The sequence below is a fragment of the Euwallacea fornicatus genome, chromosome 15 (assembly GCF_040115645.1).
Source record: "Euwallacea fornicatus isolate EFF26 chromosome 15, ASM4011564v1, whole genome shotgun sequence".
NCBI classification, from domain to species: Eukaryota; Metazoa; Arthropoda; class Insecta; order Coleoptera; family Curculionidae; genus Euwallacea; species Euwallacea fornicatus.
The window spans coordinates 2,143,275-2,159,367 of NC_089555.1; the positions used below are offsets into that span (position 1 = coordinate 2,143,275).

At 37.4% G+C, this 16,093-nt stretch overlaps 1 protein-coding gene across 1 annotated transcript; it reads right to left on the bottom strand.

Annotated features, from left to right (window-relative positions):
* Positions 1-15,085: 15,085 nt before the first annotated feature.
* On the bottom strand, positions 15,086-15,484 carry LOC136343765 (activator of basal transcription 1-like). Its single transcript, XM_066290689.1, has one exon. It carries the CDS (start codon positions 15,482-15,484, stop codon positions 15,086-15,088), a length of 399 nt encoding a protein of 132 aa, XP_066146786.1.
* Between the last annotated feature and the right edge of the window lie 609 nt (positions 15,485-16,093).

The following is a 16,093-nucleotide window of genomic DNA, read 5'->3' on the forward strand; positions in this document are numbered from 1 at the left end:
AATTCCTTATTTAATTACATTGAAATGAAATGACGATAATCTTAATAGGATTGAGAAGGAAGGGACCTCTTAAATCAATACTCTTTTTCTTTTTTTCGCTCTTGGAAACTCAGTTAATGCATAAAAGTTTGAACTTTCATCAAGGATTTTACAAATAAAAGCAAAAAACATAGACAGCGTCATTTAAATATAAACGAAGCGGGAATTTCCAGGATTAAAACATATCGAAAAGGAATCGAATTCAATAACTATTTCCATCTTTTTTACTGCATCGACTAATATTCAAGAAAAAGTTTGGCTGCGAAGTAACTAAATACATCTTCAGAATGGAAAGGCGAAATATTTATCTTTGAGGCTTTCTCGAATTAATTCGGCTCGTCACACCGCAAAACTCCCATTTAGCCGTCACTCTCCCAACTTCAGACTTTAGGGATGAAACTTAAAAAGTTTCGAAATGTATCTTTAGCGTTTACAAAATTTCCAGGGAAGTTTAGAATGAAATTCTAATTTCTTCTGGAATCTGGAGAGTGGGCAATTAAGCGGCTGTTAAGAAGTAGCAGAAAGAATGTTAGAGCTTTGGGGCTTGTTACGAGTTTAAGAAAACGAAGTTTGTGCTTGCTACTGAATATCCACACACCATGTCAGAGAATATTCAGAATCACTGAATCAAGCTATCAATATTTTCCTTAACGGCCGAGCCTTCAAATCCGGGATATCGATTTGTCGGGGCCAATTTCAGCACAGTTTTAAGGTAAACAGAAAGAGGCGAATTTTACATGGCGATGACTCCAGACTGACTGGAAGAGCGTTGCTGTTCCAATTACTTCGCCCCGTACTGATAATATCCCATCATGGACAATATGGACAAACAATCCGATCTGTCTCTAATAAACCCAATAAAGTGCCGGCGGGGGAAAAACCGGATTTCTCCTTGAAGGCGGACACAAAGTGTTCCTCCCGAAACACACATCGTTTATCTCCCGAACGATTTATCCAGAACTTCGACGTAAGGGCAATATCCAGGTCACTAAAAGACGCGTTCTCACAGCCATAAGAAAAGAAAAAGTCATTAATGTCCGAACAAATAAAGGACTTCATAAGTTTGTCTGGATTGAGTTAGAAAAACAGATATACTATTGTGTGTCTCGGTGGGGCCTGAGAGGGATTAAATAAAATTGTTGCTGACTTTTTGATGATGAAGTGCTTTTCGGTATTGAGCAAGAACTTGAGTTTGAACATTTTTTATCCCTGAAACTTTATGGTTTGAAGTGAACTAAAATTTGAAGCTCGCGCAATACCAGGGATTTTTGACTCGTCATAAAATGCCTAATTAATTTCCATAATAGTCCCCTACGAAGCATTAATAAACGAGTCAGATATTGTGCAGAACCTCAGCTCTAACTCCAAAACGGGTTTTGGTGTATTTACGCTTTACGCCGTCGCTTTCCTTTTGCGATATCAACAATAAATCTTGCTTCACATTCAAAGCACGCACGAAAACGTAATTTAAAGCAAACACGAGGATAATTATCTTACTTGGTTTCATTACATTATAAAACACACTATGTCTAGAGAGATACATACGTCTAGTGCTAAAATTGTATAACATCTGATGCTGAAATTTGGGCGATGCTTTATTATGATACCGAATTAAATCATGATGAATTTTACAGAACTGTGGCGACAGTTGATCTCATTTTTCCAACGATGTAACAGCAGTACCAAAGTTAGTCCAATACTAATTGAAGAGGAGGATTTTCACCGGTAATCTGACTCATCTAAGCGAAACAGTATGCTAACGACTCCCCTTAATTTTTTGTTTTAAAATTGTAATAGCACTTACCGTTCAATTTTAATTCTGTACACTTTGGGTATATTAATTTAATAAAATGCGAGAGTCTCAAGCTAATAGAGCCAAAAATTTCTAGCAACGCAGCGAGGAATTCCAGTTATGTTCGGTGTATAATATAATTAAGCAAGGCCCATGTGCTTCTAAAAACCACCCACCTGCAAATAAACGAACGAATAGATTGGGGCAAAAAATACTTGCGAAATGCCTCCCCTAAACAATTTTCTAAGAATTCAATTTTTATGGGGCTGAAGAATAGTATATTATACACCAAGGTTGTAAAATATATCAGCCGAAAGTTTAGTTCAAATCTTATAAAGTAATAAAAATGCATCTAAGACGTGAGGATCATAAGTATTTTACTATTAAAAATTAAGAGTAAATTAAATCGGAAACATACGAAGACAACTCGTCTTGAACTCAGAATATCATCAGTGATGTGTCATGCCATTGGCAACTGTAGATAACAGGGATTGTAAGGACATTAGCGTGCTAGGTAAACACCGAACCATTTGCAGGGTGTTTGGTATACCGACACACATCCGAAAAAGGGTGGAAGATGAGATGATTTTGACCGCATTTGACTACATATATTCTAATGTGAAGTGTAACCTATTTCGAGATATCGTATTTTTTCCGAATTTTACCAAATTCACTACTTACTTCCATTTAAGTGACAATAAAGATTTAGTAGAGTATTTGATTTGACTCTATCTTTTTCTATAAACTTGGATACGTATTTTATCGAAATCAAATATGTAATGGGATCCACATATGAAAAAAAGATGTGACCCTTTAAAATTCTAAAAATGAGTTTCTCGGATATCAAACCTCGACTTTGTAAGCGAATGAAAAGAAAAATGCAAATGGAAGAGTCGTTCAAATATCTTTAAAAACTGTTTTGATCTTTGCTCTTTCCAACGGTGTATTGAAAGACGTAGACTTAATACTGCATAAGGTATTTAATTGAAAAAGAAAAAAGATTGCAGAAAAAATTCACATGGCGATTTAACAAATTGAATAAAAAATTAATAAGTAATTATTATTTATTCATTAATAATATTATTTACTTATAATTAATTTTCATGCTCGAAATGAGAACCGTCCTTTCTAATATAATTCCGGCATCTTCATTGCATCTCTGTGGTGGTTACTCTTAACCTCATTTCAGCCTTCATTACTTCTGTTGCCCCATTAATTATTTGATGAGATGGTCTCGATCATGAATTTCCTCATTGTATGCTAATTCCTTCATTCGGCCTCAGATATAATAGTCGATTGGGGTCAGATCTGGATATCTCCCAGAACAATAATATCGGTTCAATTCGCTCTGTCCATCTATATGAGCTGTCAAAATTTAAAGTAAAACAATTTCGCAACCATGCAAACGCATGATTAGCTCAGGCACTTACCCGTAAATGCAAGTTTTCCTGAAATATTTAATAATTCCATTAACATTTAAGATAAATATGACATTATTTTATACCCTAAATGGAGAAAATTTAATTTTATTTCGTTCGACGTCATAAAAACACACTATCCTGTTCGAAAACATCAGGAATATTGAAGTTAAAAAGGTAATAATTAAAGTTGTTTTTGTGAACAGCATGTGTGTATTTTTGGTTAAGTGAGTATTCGTGCCAGCTAAGGTGGTCTTATATGAGTATCCATCCTAAGATTATCAAAATTTAACTTAACTCAACTGTAATATTAATTTTTCTACGAGACACTGCAAATTTTTCAAAGTTCTTTTAAACCGTCATAGCTTCGAGTTATTGTATCCAAGCGTAAAACAAATCTAGGAAGTAACACAGGATCAAGAGCGGAGTTTATCATGGGAAAATAATTGAGGTGGTCCTTTTTAGAAAAATGACACTTTATGGCCCAATTTTTTGGGACACCCTGTACTGTTACGTATTTTCATAATTAATGTTTTTCTAAAATCGCAAATAAATTCATAGGAGTCCGAGGGGCTGTTAAATGGATACTCTGTATAATGGCCATATACGTACTGCACGGCTATATTTTCATATGGAATATTTAATCCATTCGAGATTGAATTCCTGTTCAATTTCGAGCTCAAGGTCGATTTATCTCATTTTCGATTTATGGTTCTGGAATTATTGAAAAATTTCTGGATTGGAGCCAGACTACTTCACTGCTCTATAATCTTCTAGTAACTAATGGTGAATTCTGATAACAGCGCAGTACGTGTTTCGTGTGCCAGTATGTTCGGAAAACGTCATAATTTTACAAGGGCAACGGAAAAAGATAAGGCGCATTGCCTGCCCGAATTCGCCATGATTGCCCAATACATTGATGCATTTGATTGGCTCGTTGGTGTAAATAGAATCATTGTAAGAACAGCTAAATTTGGCAACAATGCCAAATTTCCGCTCTGCATTATTTGACATTTTTCCGTTGCATGGCCTACCATGATCGAATTCCTGTAAATTTTTATCACTAAAATAGGCTTTTATTGCAAAGTGTTTATACAATGGCCTATAGATTAACTTTTCCCCTTTACCTAGATATCTACATAAAATATATATAATTGCATTGACGTTAGAATTGTTTTCAATATTTGGGTGTTCTGGCTTACCCACAAAAGTTCGGCAATAGTGGAAGAAACTTCTGAACTCTCCAAATATTTCCAGTTCGTAAGAACCATTGCTACACTTATTGTTTTAATTAAATTGACTATTTCGCACCATTTCACGCACTGTTCCAAGTTAATTAGTTATTAAATAAAATGCAAAATACCTCTCGCATCATCGCGCTTCAATGCACTACTTGAAACTTTTGACAGCGAAGGGTGATTGCATTTTGTTTTCTCGGAATTGCCGCGCGGCATGCGTAGCTGGAAGCATTTTGTCGTTTCAATTTTGAAATTTACTTCCTTTTCTGACTTTTACCCTCTTTCTTAATTCTTAATTTTATAGTGACATGAATAAATTGACAGCTTTTTTCAGTTACTTTCCTGGAGATAGTTTTTTTTTAATTGCTTAGAGCGATATTTGCAGGTAACTTTTGCCAAAAAGATGTCGATCCACCTCATGCATCTGCGCACGCGCCATGAACTGTTTCCTCAATTCTTAAAAGTCACGAATTGAGGGGACTTTGAAGGTGCGTCTGCGCCAAAAATTAGGAATTAAGAGTTGGGGAGATGAGGAGTTGGAAGAACCTGGTCCCAGCGCGTAAATGTAGTTTTGAAATTATTCATTAATTCAAAACATGCATCGCGACACCGCTCAATTATGGAGCCAAATATTCAGTCTCGCTTTGGGCAATCCGTGAAATTAAGTTTCGTTATATGATGAAACTATGACGTTGCAAACAGACAAATCCCATAAGCAGGCCATAAAGATATTTTCAAATCAATTAACCCTCATGAAAAATACACAGCTAGTTACTCAACCAGGTCTATAAATCAATAGATTTTAACTCCTGTCGGATCAAGTAGTGCCCTTCCTGGATTCCATTAAGTTTATTTTAAGATAAGGCCTATTTTTGCCCCCCGCTGGAAATAAGTAGGTGATAAATTAAACCGGTATCTACAGTAACTTCGAAAATAGATTCTTGTTTATTTGGCTTCTCTGCGTTATGTCCGTAACCATCCACATGTATACAGGGTGTCCGTTTCTCGCAATTTTCCAAATCATAGTTTTAGTTCTCGAGGTTCAAATTGCGTAACTTAGCCCCAATTCAAATGACCTCCTGTCCTTTATGGGCACTTAGGCCCCCATGGTAGAGCCACAGAGACGGACACTCTGTATATCAACTGAAAAATGGATACAGCTTAATTTCGAAAATGTATTATCCATTAAAACCCGCGTTTCAAAAATTCAGGCCTAAACAGATAAGTTTTATTGGGGCGGTTTACAAGTAAACTAATATTAGGGATCACATTAGCCGGATAAATTGGCTGCAATGTGGGTATAACGGCGCAAGGTAACAATTACATAAATGTTGGCCGTAATATTATGGTTCGCCAGTAATAATTATTAGAGACATATAGGGCCATTAAAATAAAAAATGGGTCCCTTGGGCGTTAAAGGCATAACGTCGGATTATTAACTTCGCGTAATCCAGCCGGGTGGAAGTCCCTGATGGAAAGAACTTGAGCCGAATTTCTCGGCCTGGTGGGAAATACCTGGCAACTTGTTGTAAAATGTTGAGGTTTTTATCCAACGGGAGTAGTATGTTGAACCCTGATTGCCAAACGTTGTCGTTCTAACAAAGAGCATGCATAAAACATGGTCTGAGCGGCCGCGTGGATCGCGAACAATGGAACTTGTACAACAGTTTTTTCCACGTAATTCGCCTTTTTCATATCGAAAACTCGATAAACGTATTCATAGATTAAAAATTTATACAAATCCACCGGTCTCGCTTAGCATAATCTCCAGCTGTGGAGGCAAAAATCCGAGATAAAAGAAGAGGAGATACTTGACAGGCATATTTGATATCCGCATTTTTTGGAAACACTGCAATAGGGCAAACAATCTTTCTAGTTTGTGTAAGAAATTAAAGCGACAAAGTTAATTTCGCTAATGCCACGTTTGCCACTTGAGACACGGGGTCTCCGCTTGAACCGATCGATTCAAATCGATTTTTTCGCGTGGAAGCCATCTTGCCACCAACTGACTTTTCCGTTAGGTTCAAGAAAATGATTCTAATTCGAAAAAGCTTCCGGTGGAACTAATCAACTTATTTTATCAGGCAAAGCGGTGAAAAAATATTCCATTTCAAACGATGAAATCATACGTTGGCCGGCACGTTCACCAGATATATCTCCATTAGATCGTTATTTATGGGCAATTATGAAAGACCGCATCGAACTGTCCTTAACGTGGTGTACGTAATCGTAACCAGGACAAAAACTGCATCTGAAAATGTGAAAATCCAATATGGCGCCCATAAGAAAAAAAAATTGAGGATGGTTGAAAATCAAAACGTCGGTTTTCAACTATGACAGCGCCACGTTGCGGAAGGGATAGTGTTGCGTTGATTAAGTATTGATCATCTTGAATTATACCGCCAAACAAGGTGAGACAAAAATAAATATGTTTTTCCAAGGACCTGCGAAAGTAATCGGAATTTTCAATGAACTTAAAGTGTTGTGTGTGACTATCAAATTTTCTCCTTATCGCGCCCAATCTGACAAAATCATTTGGACAAAATTAGAGAACCAACCCCATTCAAAGTGAACCTTGAAATAAATGCATCTAATTTATATCTGACCGTTTGTACCGCAAAATAAAATACCTAATTTTTTGGGAACGACCGGAAATATCTTACGGATAAATTGCTTTAAATATTTTTGCCCGAAATATCGTGCACTTGGGGCAGATATTATTTGACACAATCCAATTTCTCTTTTCGGAATAAGGTTTAAATGTAATACTTGAGGGATGGAAAAGGTTTATTTTTAGTTTCGCGCGATATCAATATTTCAATCCCAACTTACGTAATACGGCACTTCCGTTCCGAGACACGCAACAAATATTACAACTGAAAATCATAAACTTTCAGGATAAGGGCTGAAAATAGTTTTGCTAATGACGAGGACATTTGTTTTTCTAGAAGTTCGAGCTCAAAAATTTGACTGCCTTCGATATACTAATTTTTCACCTCTGCTCTTATTAAGAGACAATTTATTGAGCAGCAGCTCTAATGGCCGAAGGCGTTTAATCTACTGCTATGCAGGTTTGAGGCATCAAGAGATTTTAACGCATTAGAATGTGGTTTTTTTACAAAAGCAAAAAACTCATGATTGATTTAAACCACAAACTCGGGATATTTATCGTTCCCGACGGTATTCCGAATTTCCTGATTCGGATTCGAGCGTAAGGCCACTTCATTTTTCGTGCCAAATCGCCGTAAGTGACAAAAGCCCCACCCAAATTGGAAATTATCCATCAGGAATATCCTTTGGCCTCGCAGTTCCCAACCCGCATAGAGCATTTCGTAAATTGGAATAGAAAATATTGCACCTGAAACAGTAACAAATGCACCTATACAGATTTGGTTTGTCCTGGATTGCTTATTGCTTCCCCTGTATTTGACGAGTGTGAGTATCTCCTTGAAGCAATCGCTTCCTGTTTGATGGAAGCAAACATTTTGATTAATTTAGTTTTATTTATAAAGGCGCACATTACCGCAATCAATATGTCATGGTTTCTATCTTCATTTGGTATCTAGACACTATATGGAAACAACAAAGCATGGCAGACATTAATCAATGTCGTCGAAGGGCAAAACGCTGATATTCGATAACAGTTGCTCCCTTATCTTGAAATGCAGGGTACAAGTGTAGGAATATTGACTATTGTATTGGGGTTTATGAGATTTCTAATAAGTCTTTGATTATGATGATGATGATGATGATGGCGCACTTACCAGATTACATTGTTCGCGCGGAAGTGCATTTGCCACACACAGGACATCTGATTGGGCCTGCTCCGGTGGAGTCGGTGGATCTATTGCCGCGTACTTCCTTGTTTTTATGCTCTTCGCTTCAAGCAAAAGAATCGACTTTAGAAGGTTAACGAAAATCTGAAAATATTTTTCGTTAGTTCTTCCGCGCCAGGGCAATCTCCGGACTTCCCCAGACTTCTCCCATTTTCATTCATATTGGCCTTTTGCTGGGTAAAATGATTGCCCAGAATGATCTGGAAGTCTCGGGATCTGCACGAAATCAACATAAAAACGTGAGAGTTCGAAGCTCGACACAGATGCCGAGAGAAGACAATCTGTAATTGTGCCCAAAGATCGTTCTTAGAACCCCCTTCGCATCTACTTTTTCGGGTTTGACCTGGATAAACGAACGGATATTTGACGATAATTTGCATGAAATTTTGGGCAAATTCGGTCTGAAGACTGTTGTTATTTAATTTAGCTCACCACTGCTGCAAATGACATCGATTCTAATGGTATTTCAGCGGTATGAATTTTAAACTGGAAATTTTCTGTGTACATGTTATTATATTTACGTTCAATATCCGTTTGAAAATATCCCTGTCGTGTTTGCAAATTCAATCTCTCATAGCGTATCGCCGGCCTATTTTGTATGATAGATACGTATACGTAGTCGGATATGTATAAACACGCCCGTGAAGGTATTTTAGAAACGTATCGAGAGTTTAAATCCGCTGCGACGTCTATAATGCATTTATTATGCGGAGACAAACAAGCGCCTTGAAAGGCTTTAGAAAAACAAGTTTAATTAAAATTTCAACAGCCCCGAGAACTAGGCTTTCAATTCCGGTTAAGCGTGCAGAGATCCGGAAACGGATTATCCAGATCCGGGACTGAATGTGGTCCCGGAAACCCAATAAAAAAGATATAAAACCAAAGCTACTACATTTTATTAGAGAATAAATAAAAGTCTATTGACATACAGTTCGCACAATAAAAGAAAATGGAACAAGCCGCGGATGGGGGACAAATAATGAAATGGGGTGTAAATATCTTGATCAGGGCATAAGTCGTTGAGGAATTTATATCTCCAAAGAGATTTGTCTTTCATTAGCCTCGGGAAATTCTCTTTCAACACCAACTTATCACGGGTTTCGAGGGAATATTAATGGAAAAAAATACCAGAAAACAAGTGAATTGTTTCGGCATGGAAACTCAATAAAACTGATATTATCGTTTGACAGTCGCTGGGAAAACAATTTCAGCGGAAATTGAATCAGTCACCGGCCTGTGCTATCCCCGAACTCTTTCCGGTGGATTAGTTACGAATATGTCACTCCTGTTCGATAGATGTTTCCAATTGTCACATCATCGATTTTCGTCAATTGCCCCATTTCCAGATTTCCACACGACATTGCAAGCTAGGAGTTCCTACCAAAATTACTGTCATATTAAATTCCTGCTCTTCATCCCACTTTCGTGTACGATCTATTAGGATATCGAACTGTCCTATCTGGCCGTCGTTGCGAACTAACCCGAACTAACCTCAACTGACCTGAATGAACTCGAGCTAATTCAAACTAACCCGAACTAACGATTTTTTTCTCATGGAATGAACTCTCATGAAGTCGTTCGGTCTGGTTTTTTGGCGCCCGGCCAGTGTGGGATTTCCCCGGACGTTCTCCCCCTGTTGTTTCCGGCCTTCTCGTGCATCGTGTACAAGAATCACCCAAGGCACTTGCCCACTAAAACACCTTGGGTTTGCCCATTTCCTCCCAGCGGGCACAGCCGCGAGACGGTGCTTCCGATTACCCCAGCTAACCTGAACTAACTTTGAAATATCACATTAAATTAAAGATGTTCGTCCTGCTTTCTGACTGATCAATTAAAGTATTAAATTATCTTCTCTGGATGTCGTAGTATCTTGCATTTTTTGAGGTTTCCTGCTAATTCCGGTTCGTCCAGGTTAGTCCCCATCATCGATTTTCATCAATTGCCCCATTTTCCGATTTCCACGCCGCATTCGCAGCTGGAATGTTCTACCGAAACTACTAACGTCCAATATTGTATTAAATTTCGGCTCTTCATCCCACTTTTGTAAACGATCAATTAAGGTAATAAATTGTCCTATCTGGACGTCATAGTGTCCTGCGGTTTTTGAGGGCGGCTTGTAGTTTAACGACCCAACAGCCGGGTCAAGATTTACGCTCCGGAATTGAATACGGGTGCAATCGTCATTTCGTGTGCCTCCATTTTTTCTATAGGATCTCACTTCACCCTTATGACAAATTTAATGGTTTCTATTACAAATTCGTAGCTGACGAAGGGTTATCGAGTGAATTACTGCGTAGGGAACAAAAGTGTTTTAGAAAAACCGGCTTTACAAGGGGCAGGTTCTCTTCCGAAGAGATTTATGGTATAAATCCGGTTTTCCTATTAAAGTTTATCTATACATGCCGGTCGCGAACTCCATCGCAAGTTTGTGCAAACATAAAAGAATGGTCGTTCTGCAGATCCTATTATTCTGCCCTGTCGTCCCATTTATCCTACTTTCACGACTTTAAAGTTTAGCTGGGAATTAAATATAGACGTTGTAAATGGCTGCCTTACTACACCGTCTTTTAATAACGCGAGAAATGGTCGTGATAAGGCAAAACTCAAAGATAAACTACTGGTGTCTTATAAAGACGTCATGAAATTGCCACTGGCGAGTGTTGTTTTAACTGCCCTAAATATTAGTTTTGATAAAAATATTGAAATGTTTAATATATCTAGAGCATTTAGTTAGATCTACTTTACCATTAATTTGTCATTTCCTGGGGAGCAAGTAAATGCCTCTTAAGTGCTTTAGATTGTTATAAAAACAGAAAAAGATCTATCAATGTCGCTTTCCGGAACGCCTACCGTGTAACAGCAAAACCTTTTCTATACATGTTTTCTCAACTTCCTGTCGGTTTTTATTAATGCCCTTAAATTGTCAGATTAACTCAGACGTTTTACAAATTAATTTAAAACCTCCTAGACACAAATCTACCGAAACGACAAAATACGCATTCACCATAGTGACAAGAATTTGGTTTACGTTTCTTGACAATACGATGGACAAACTTATTGTGTTCAAATGCCATTTTTTCGCATCTGTCCAATCTAAAACTTTCTTGCCCGAAATTTTCATAAAATTATACCCTATTCCGGTGTTATCCTTGTTTACGCAGCGGGGAATAGATTGCGTATTTTACAAAAACCACAATTTTACTATTTAGGCTCCGCTCGGTCGCGTATTTGTGCCGAAAATAATGGTAGAGATAAAATCCGAATGGCAGACGTTCTTTAGGCTCCCCACTTTTGATTGTCTCATCCAATTTCCATTAAAACGGATAATAAATTAAGAGTTTTCATTTTAAAAATTCATCAAATTCTGCCGTGGAGATTGAGGCGAGTGCTGGGATACAGTGAAATAAAGCAACAGAGATTGAAAGTTATTACAAATTAAAAATATCTTTATACAACCTTTAAATTTCGAACTATTTCCTCACAATTTCATTAGATCTAGTAATAGCTCGTAGGGGTATCTACCTACATATATAAATGCATAACGTACGAACAATTTTCATGACGAATTTCGCTCCAGTTTCACTGTTTATGTGAATTTCTTTACATTCTTTATCCCCAGGGTATCGTACAACATTCCTCCTGTAATAAATTATGCATATAATTTCGTGCTGCGGTATAACCAATTTTATTCTGGACAAAGCTGGCTCCAGAGAGAGGTCGTCTGACTCTGGATTAGATTTATGGACATAAAATTGTGTCGTTACATATTTTTAAAACTGATGGTTGGCTCTTTGACCTATATATGAAGTCCATAATGTATCGAAGGGAATAATGAATTGTATTTAATAAGTTCAAACACTTAAAGTGCGTCCTTCCTTGTTGGATTGGACATGAGGAACATATCGGAGCCATTGGGCCGAACAAAAGACGCATTTAGCCCTAGTTTGGCACCTATATTTGTCTTTATCTAGGTAGATCTAATCCCATTTAGACGTTCCTCGATAAATTTTCTTTTGGTCAAACGATCCCTTTTCCACGAATAAATTTCTTAGCAAAAGTTTCCTGTTAGTTTGGGTCATGTTAAGTGAAGTTTGGGAAGGCATCGTCCTTTGATCAATAGCCCAGAGCAGTTGGGCGGTCAATGGGCTCTTCGATAATATCCACCCCGTCAACGATTATTAATATTCAGGCTTAAGTAATCTCCTTAAAGCTTAAGTAATCTCGTTAAGTGTTCAATTAAAAACCGGCATTGTTCTCGCGTAAAAACAAATGCTCGAAATAGAGCCGAGAATTCAAAACGGAAATAAAGGTTTGGCAAATGTGCGGCAGTTTGCTCGACTTTGTCTCGATTTTTCATTTGAGAAGGAAAACCTCCCCCTATGAAGATGGAAAGTGAAACAACATTATTTCGAACAATGATAAATCGCCACCTGACCGAACTCTGTTTGGGAATATTATGAAGTTATACAGGGCCGTGGTGGGTTTACAGTTGGACTGTTAAATCGAACTTTGCAGAATTACGGAATTATTAATATATCAGCCTAGAAAATTGATGAATTCGTTTCAGTATAAACTAGTCCCAAAACAATCAATGAGAGAGGGGAGAAAACAAAGTTTCCAATTTAAGCAGGGCGATAACGCAAGAACGAATAACCCTGTAGTGGGAAATTGTGTAAAACTTAAGGAAAAAGAGGATTTCCTATATTTCTGGTACAGCACCTCAACAATTTTACTGTAAAAACGTCTGAAAAATTGATACAGAAACAAGCATAGAATCTCCTAAGGTTTTAGATATGCCTGTAGTGCGGGCTCTAAAGTTTGAACCCTTTGCAATTTCAGCATAAAAAAAGGGAGAGGGGCAAAACAATTTCCATAACGCAGGAATTCAGGCCATTGGAAGTTCATACAAAAAAACTCACCATTTTGTCAAAATTCGTAGTTTTGTCGCAGTAATTTACGAAAGGAGGATTTTTTTAAATTGTAAATTGACCGTGTCTCCGAGATACGCCCCATGTGAGAACCTGAACTAACCTGAAATCGATAAACCAAAAAGACAAGGGTGAGACTGTTCATCTGTGGTTAGTGAAGCCACGAAACAGGTGAGACACGTCTTACGTTCTTGAGTTAGGGTCAGGGGGTATTAGGTTGCGACATAGAGAAGGGTTGTGCAACACGCGTCTTTACAAGGCTTATGTTCGATATTTAATTTAGAGGACCCTCTCTGGGATTGCGGTAGGTCCGTGAAATATCAACCTGGATTTTTTGCAGCGCAATTTATTTCGGGAAACAAACGTCCTAAAAGTTAAAGCTCCCATTTAACTGAACCCGGCGTGAAGGAATGAAACACGTGGTTGCAGTAATTTATATTGGTAAAGGTGGAGAAAAAGACAAATTGTACTGTAATTACTAACCTCGATAGGCTGTTCGGTTCGGTGAAGCTTTCTCCTGGATACGTTTTGCTTGCTTTTGATTTTTTGAATTAACCGGAAACGAATTGAGTTCCAGTTATTGATCAGGTGCATATGGTTAAACAGGATTTTTCATAAATAAATGTTTGACCCCTACGTAAAAGAATCGGAGATTTTATTTGGCCGACTTTCCATTTACTTATTCCGCTTTCTGTTTGTGATTTTCTTGAATTATTTATCAGAAGGGACGGTTGTTTACCTGTCCCGGGATAGAAACTCAAAACAATGTTTTCGAAGCCCAGAAAATCAATTTCACAATTAAGAGAATATCGAAACGTACGTCAATCTAGCTTGAGCTACCTTAAGAGGGCCCTTTATGAGACATTTCGCCTATAAAACCAGAGATATAGTTGGGCTGTAGAGTCGTAAAATAAAATATTGACTCGAAATGACTATTCATAACCGTCTAAATCCCTTGATATACGACCGGAACATTCTACATGCAGCCACCATAAAGGACATGCAATTTGGATGGACGTTTTACTAAAGCAATTTTGTTCAAATTCGCATATCTTTATTGCCCTTGGAGGGACTGCGTGCTTTATGCGCTGAGATTTCGAACATTATTATCTTAAAACAAATACTAAGTAATATGTTAAAAAACTCCCATCCCTCATCGCTGCGTGTATACGAGTTGTCTCAGACTGAACAGTTTAAGTCTAAGGCCGATTGATCTTGATAAGCAACAGTTTAAACTAATGCAAAGAATGATAGAGGCAGATATCGCGGTTGAAAATGTCTGCACGCTTTTGTATCGTTCCGCTATTTGTTGAGGCATGATTTGTGAGCCAATAAAAACGAATATAAATAGCATTTCATATTCCAGGCACTGCCATCAAGAAAATACGCAATTTTATTTAAGTGGGTTGGAAACATTACTCGGAAACCTATTCTTCTAAAGCTTTTATGGCATACAGTTCCCTCAAGCAGTTTTTTGAGCAACCATGTTACCATTAAGGAACTAATTTATGAGTTACCACCGAAGTTTGCACAACTTATCAAATCTTGTCACAAACATCGCACCACTACCCGCGGGAAACCAAAACAACATCTCGATCGATAATACATAACACGTGTTTTGATATTTTCCTTGATATACTGGAGGGCCCATTTAAAACGGTCCGCCCGCAGCATCCTGAATGGAATTGTTATCTTCGGAAAACTCGAAACACGTCACTTTCACATTTTAGTTTTAGAAGAGAAAGTAAATATACTAAACAATTGGAACAAAAGGTAGTCAGTGTAAAATAGAAAAAAAGTTTTTTAATTTAAAAATAAAACTTATAATAACAAATCAACAGAGCAGTGATTGGAAGACCTCTTCTCTACTCTCTTTTGGCTCCTCTTCCACGCCCATTGCAGCATCATTCAAAATCTCCCCTACATTCTCATATTCCTTATTAATACTGCCTTTGTCCTTTTTATTAACATTCAAATCAAAGAAGTTAGTTTTTTTCTTAGACAACTGAATGTCGCCTCTAAGTCTCTTATTTTTCTCTAATTTTTCATAAGTCAACCTCTCGTGCAAGTGGGTCCGCTTGAAGTTGGATAAATATTTCATATTCCACATATAATCATAGCGTTTTGACTTCTTCCTGGTACTTATTTGAGTGTTGTTGAGCAGAGCAGCTACCCTTTTGGCAACACATTTCTCGTCAAATTCCACCCATCCCTCAGTGAATTTCTTTGCCATTTTGTGTTTTTTCTTCTTTTTGTCTTGTGATTTACTGTCTGAAAAAATACAAATAAAATGTTTTGAACAGTATTGCATGGTTATTAGTTCCAGTTGAAAAAACTAAAACGTTTTAGTTTAAGATCATAAATCCGTAGGTGCGGAGTCGTCTCCCTAAATAGGGTGACGACCCCTCCAAGAATCTTTAATGGCATTGGAGGTCAAGTGACATACCAAATCAAAGGTACTTCAATTCTCTTTACAAGTGTGTTGAAGTTTTTTTGATCCGTCTTCAAATATTGCAAAAAAACCGTTTTAAAATATCGGCGAAATAAATCGAAAAAAAATGAACTAAACTTAATAATAATAAATTCACCAATCCTACAAAAAATTATGCTTATCATCGAATTTCCAAGATAAGACAATAGGTTTTGTTAGCATTCTACTGGTAATTTTGTTCCGATTTTACACTGATCAGAATTGTCCCGTGAAATTGGTCGATTCGGCTGACGATTCAAAGTATCATGGTTTGCGCTACGGCGGAAAGGATCGAAATTGTCACCATGTGTATTGAGCGACATAGAAAAGAGAACACCCCGTAAAAATGGTTCTATTTGAATAATTTTTGAA

Bases quoted from the DNA above. Each gene is read 5' to 3' on its own strand.
- LOC136343765 (XM_066290689.1), bottom strand. From the start codon at position 15,484: ATGGCAAAGAAATTCACTGAGGGATGGGTGGAATTTGACGAGAAATGT.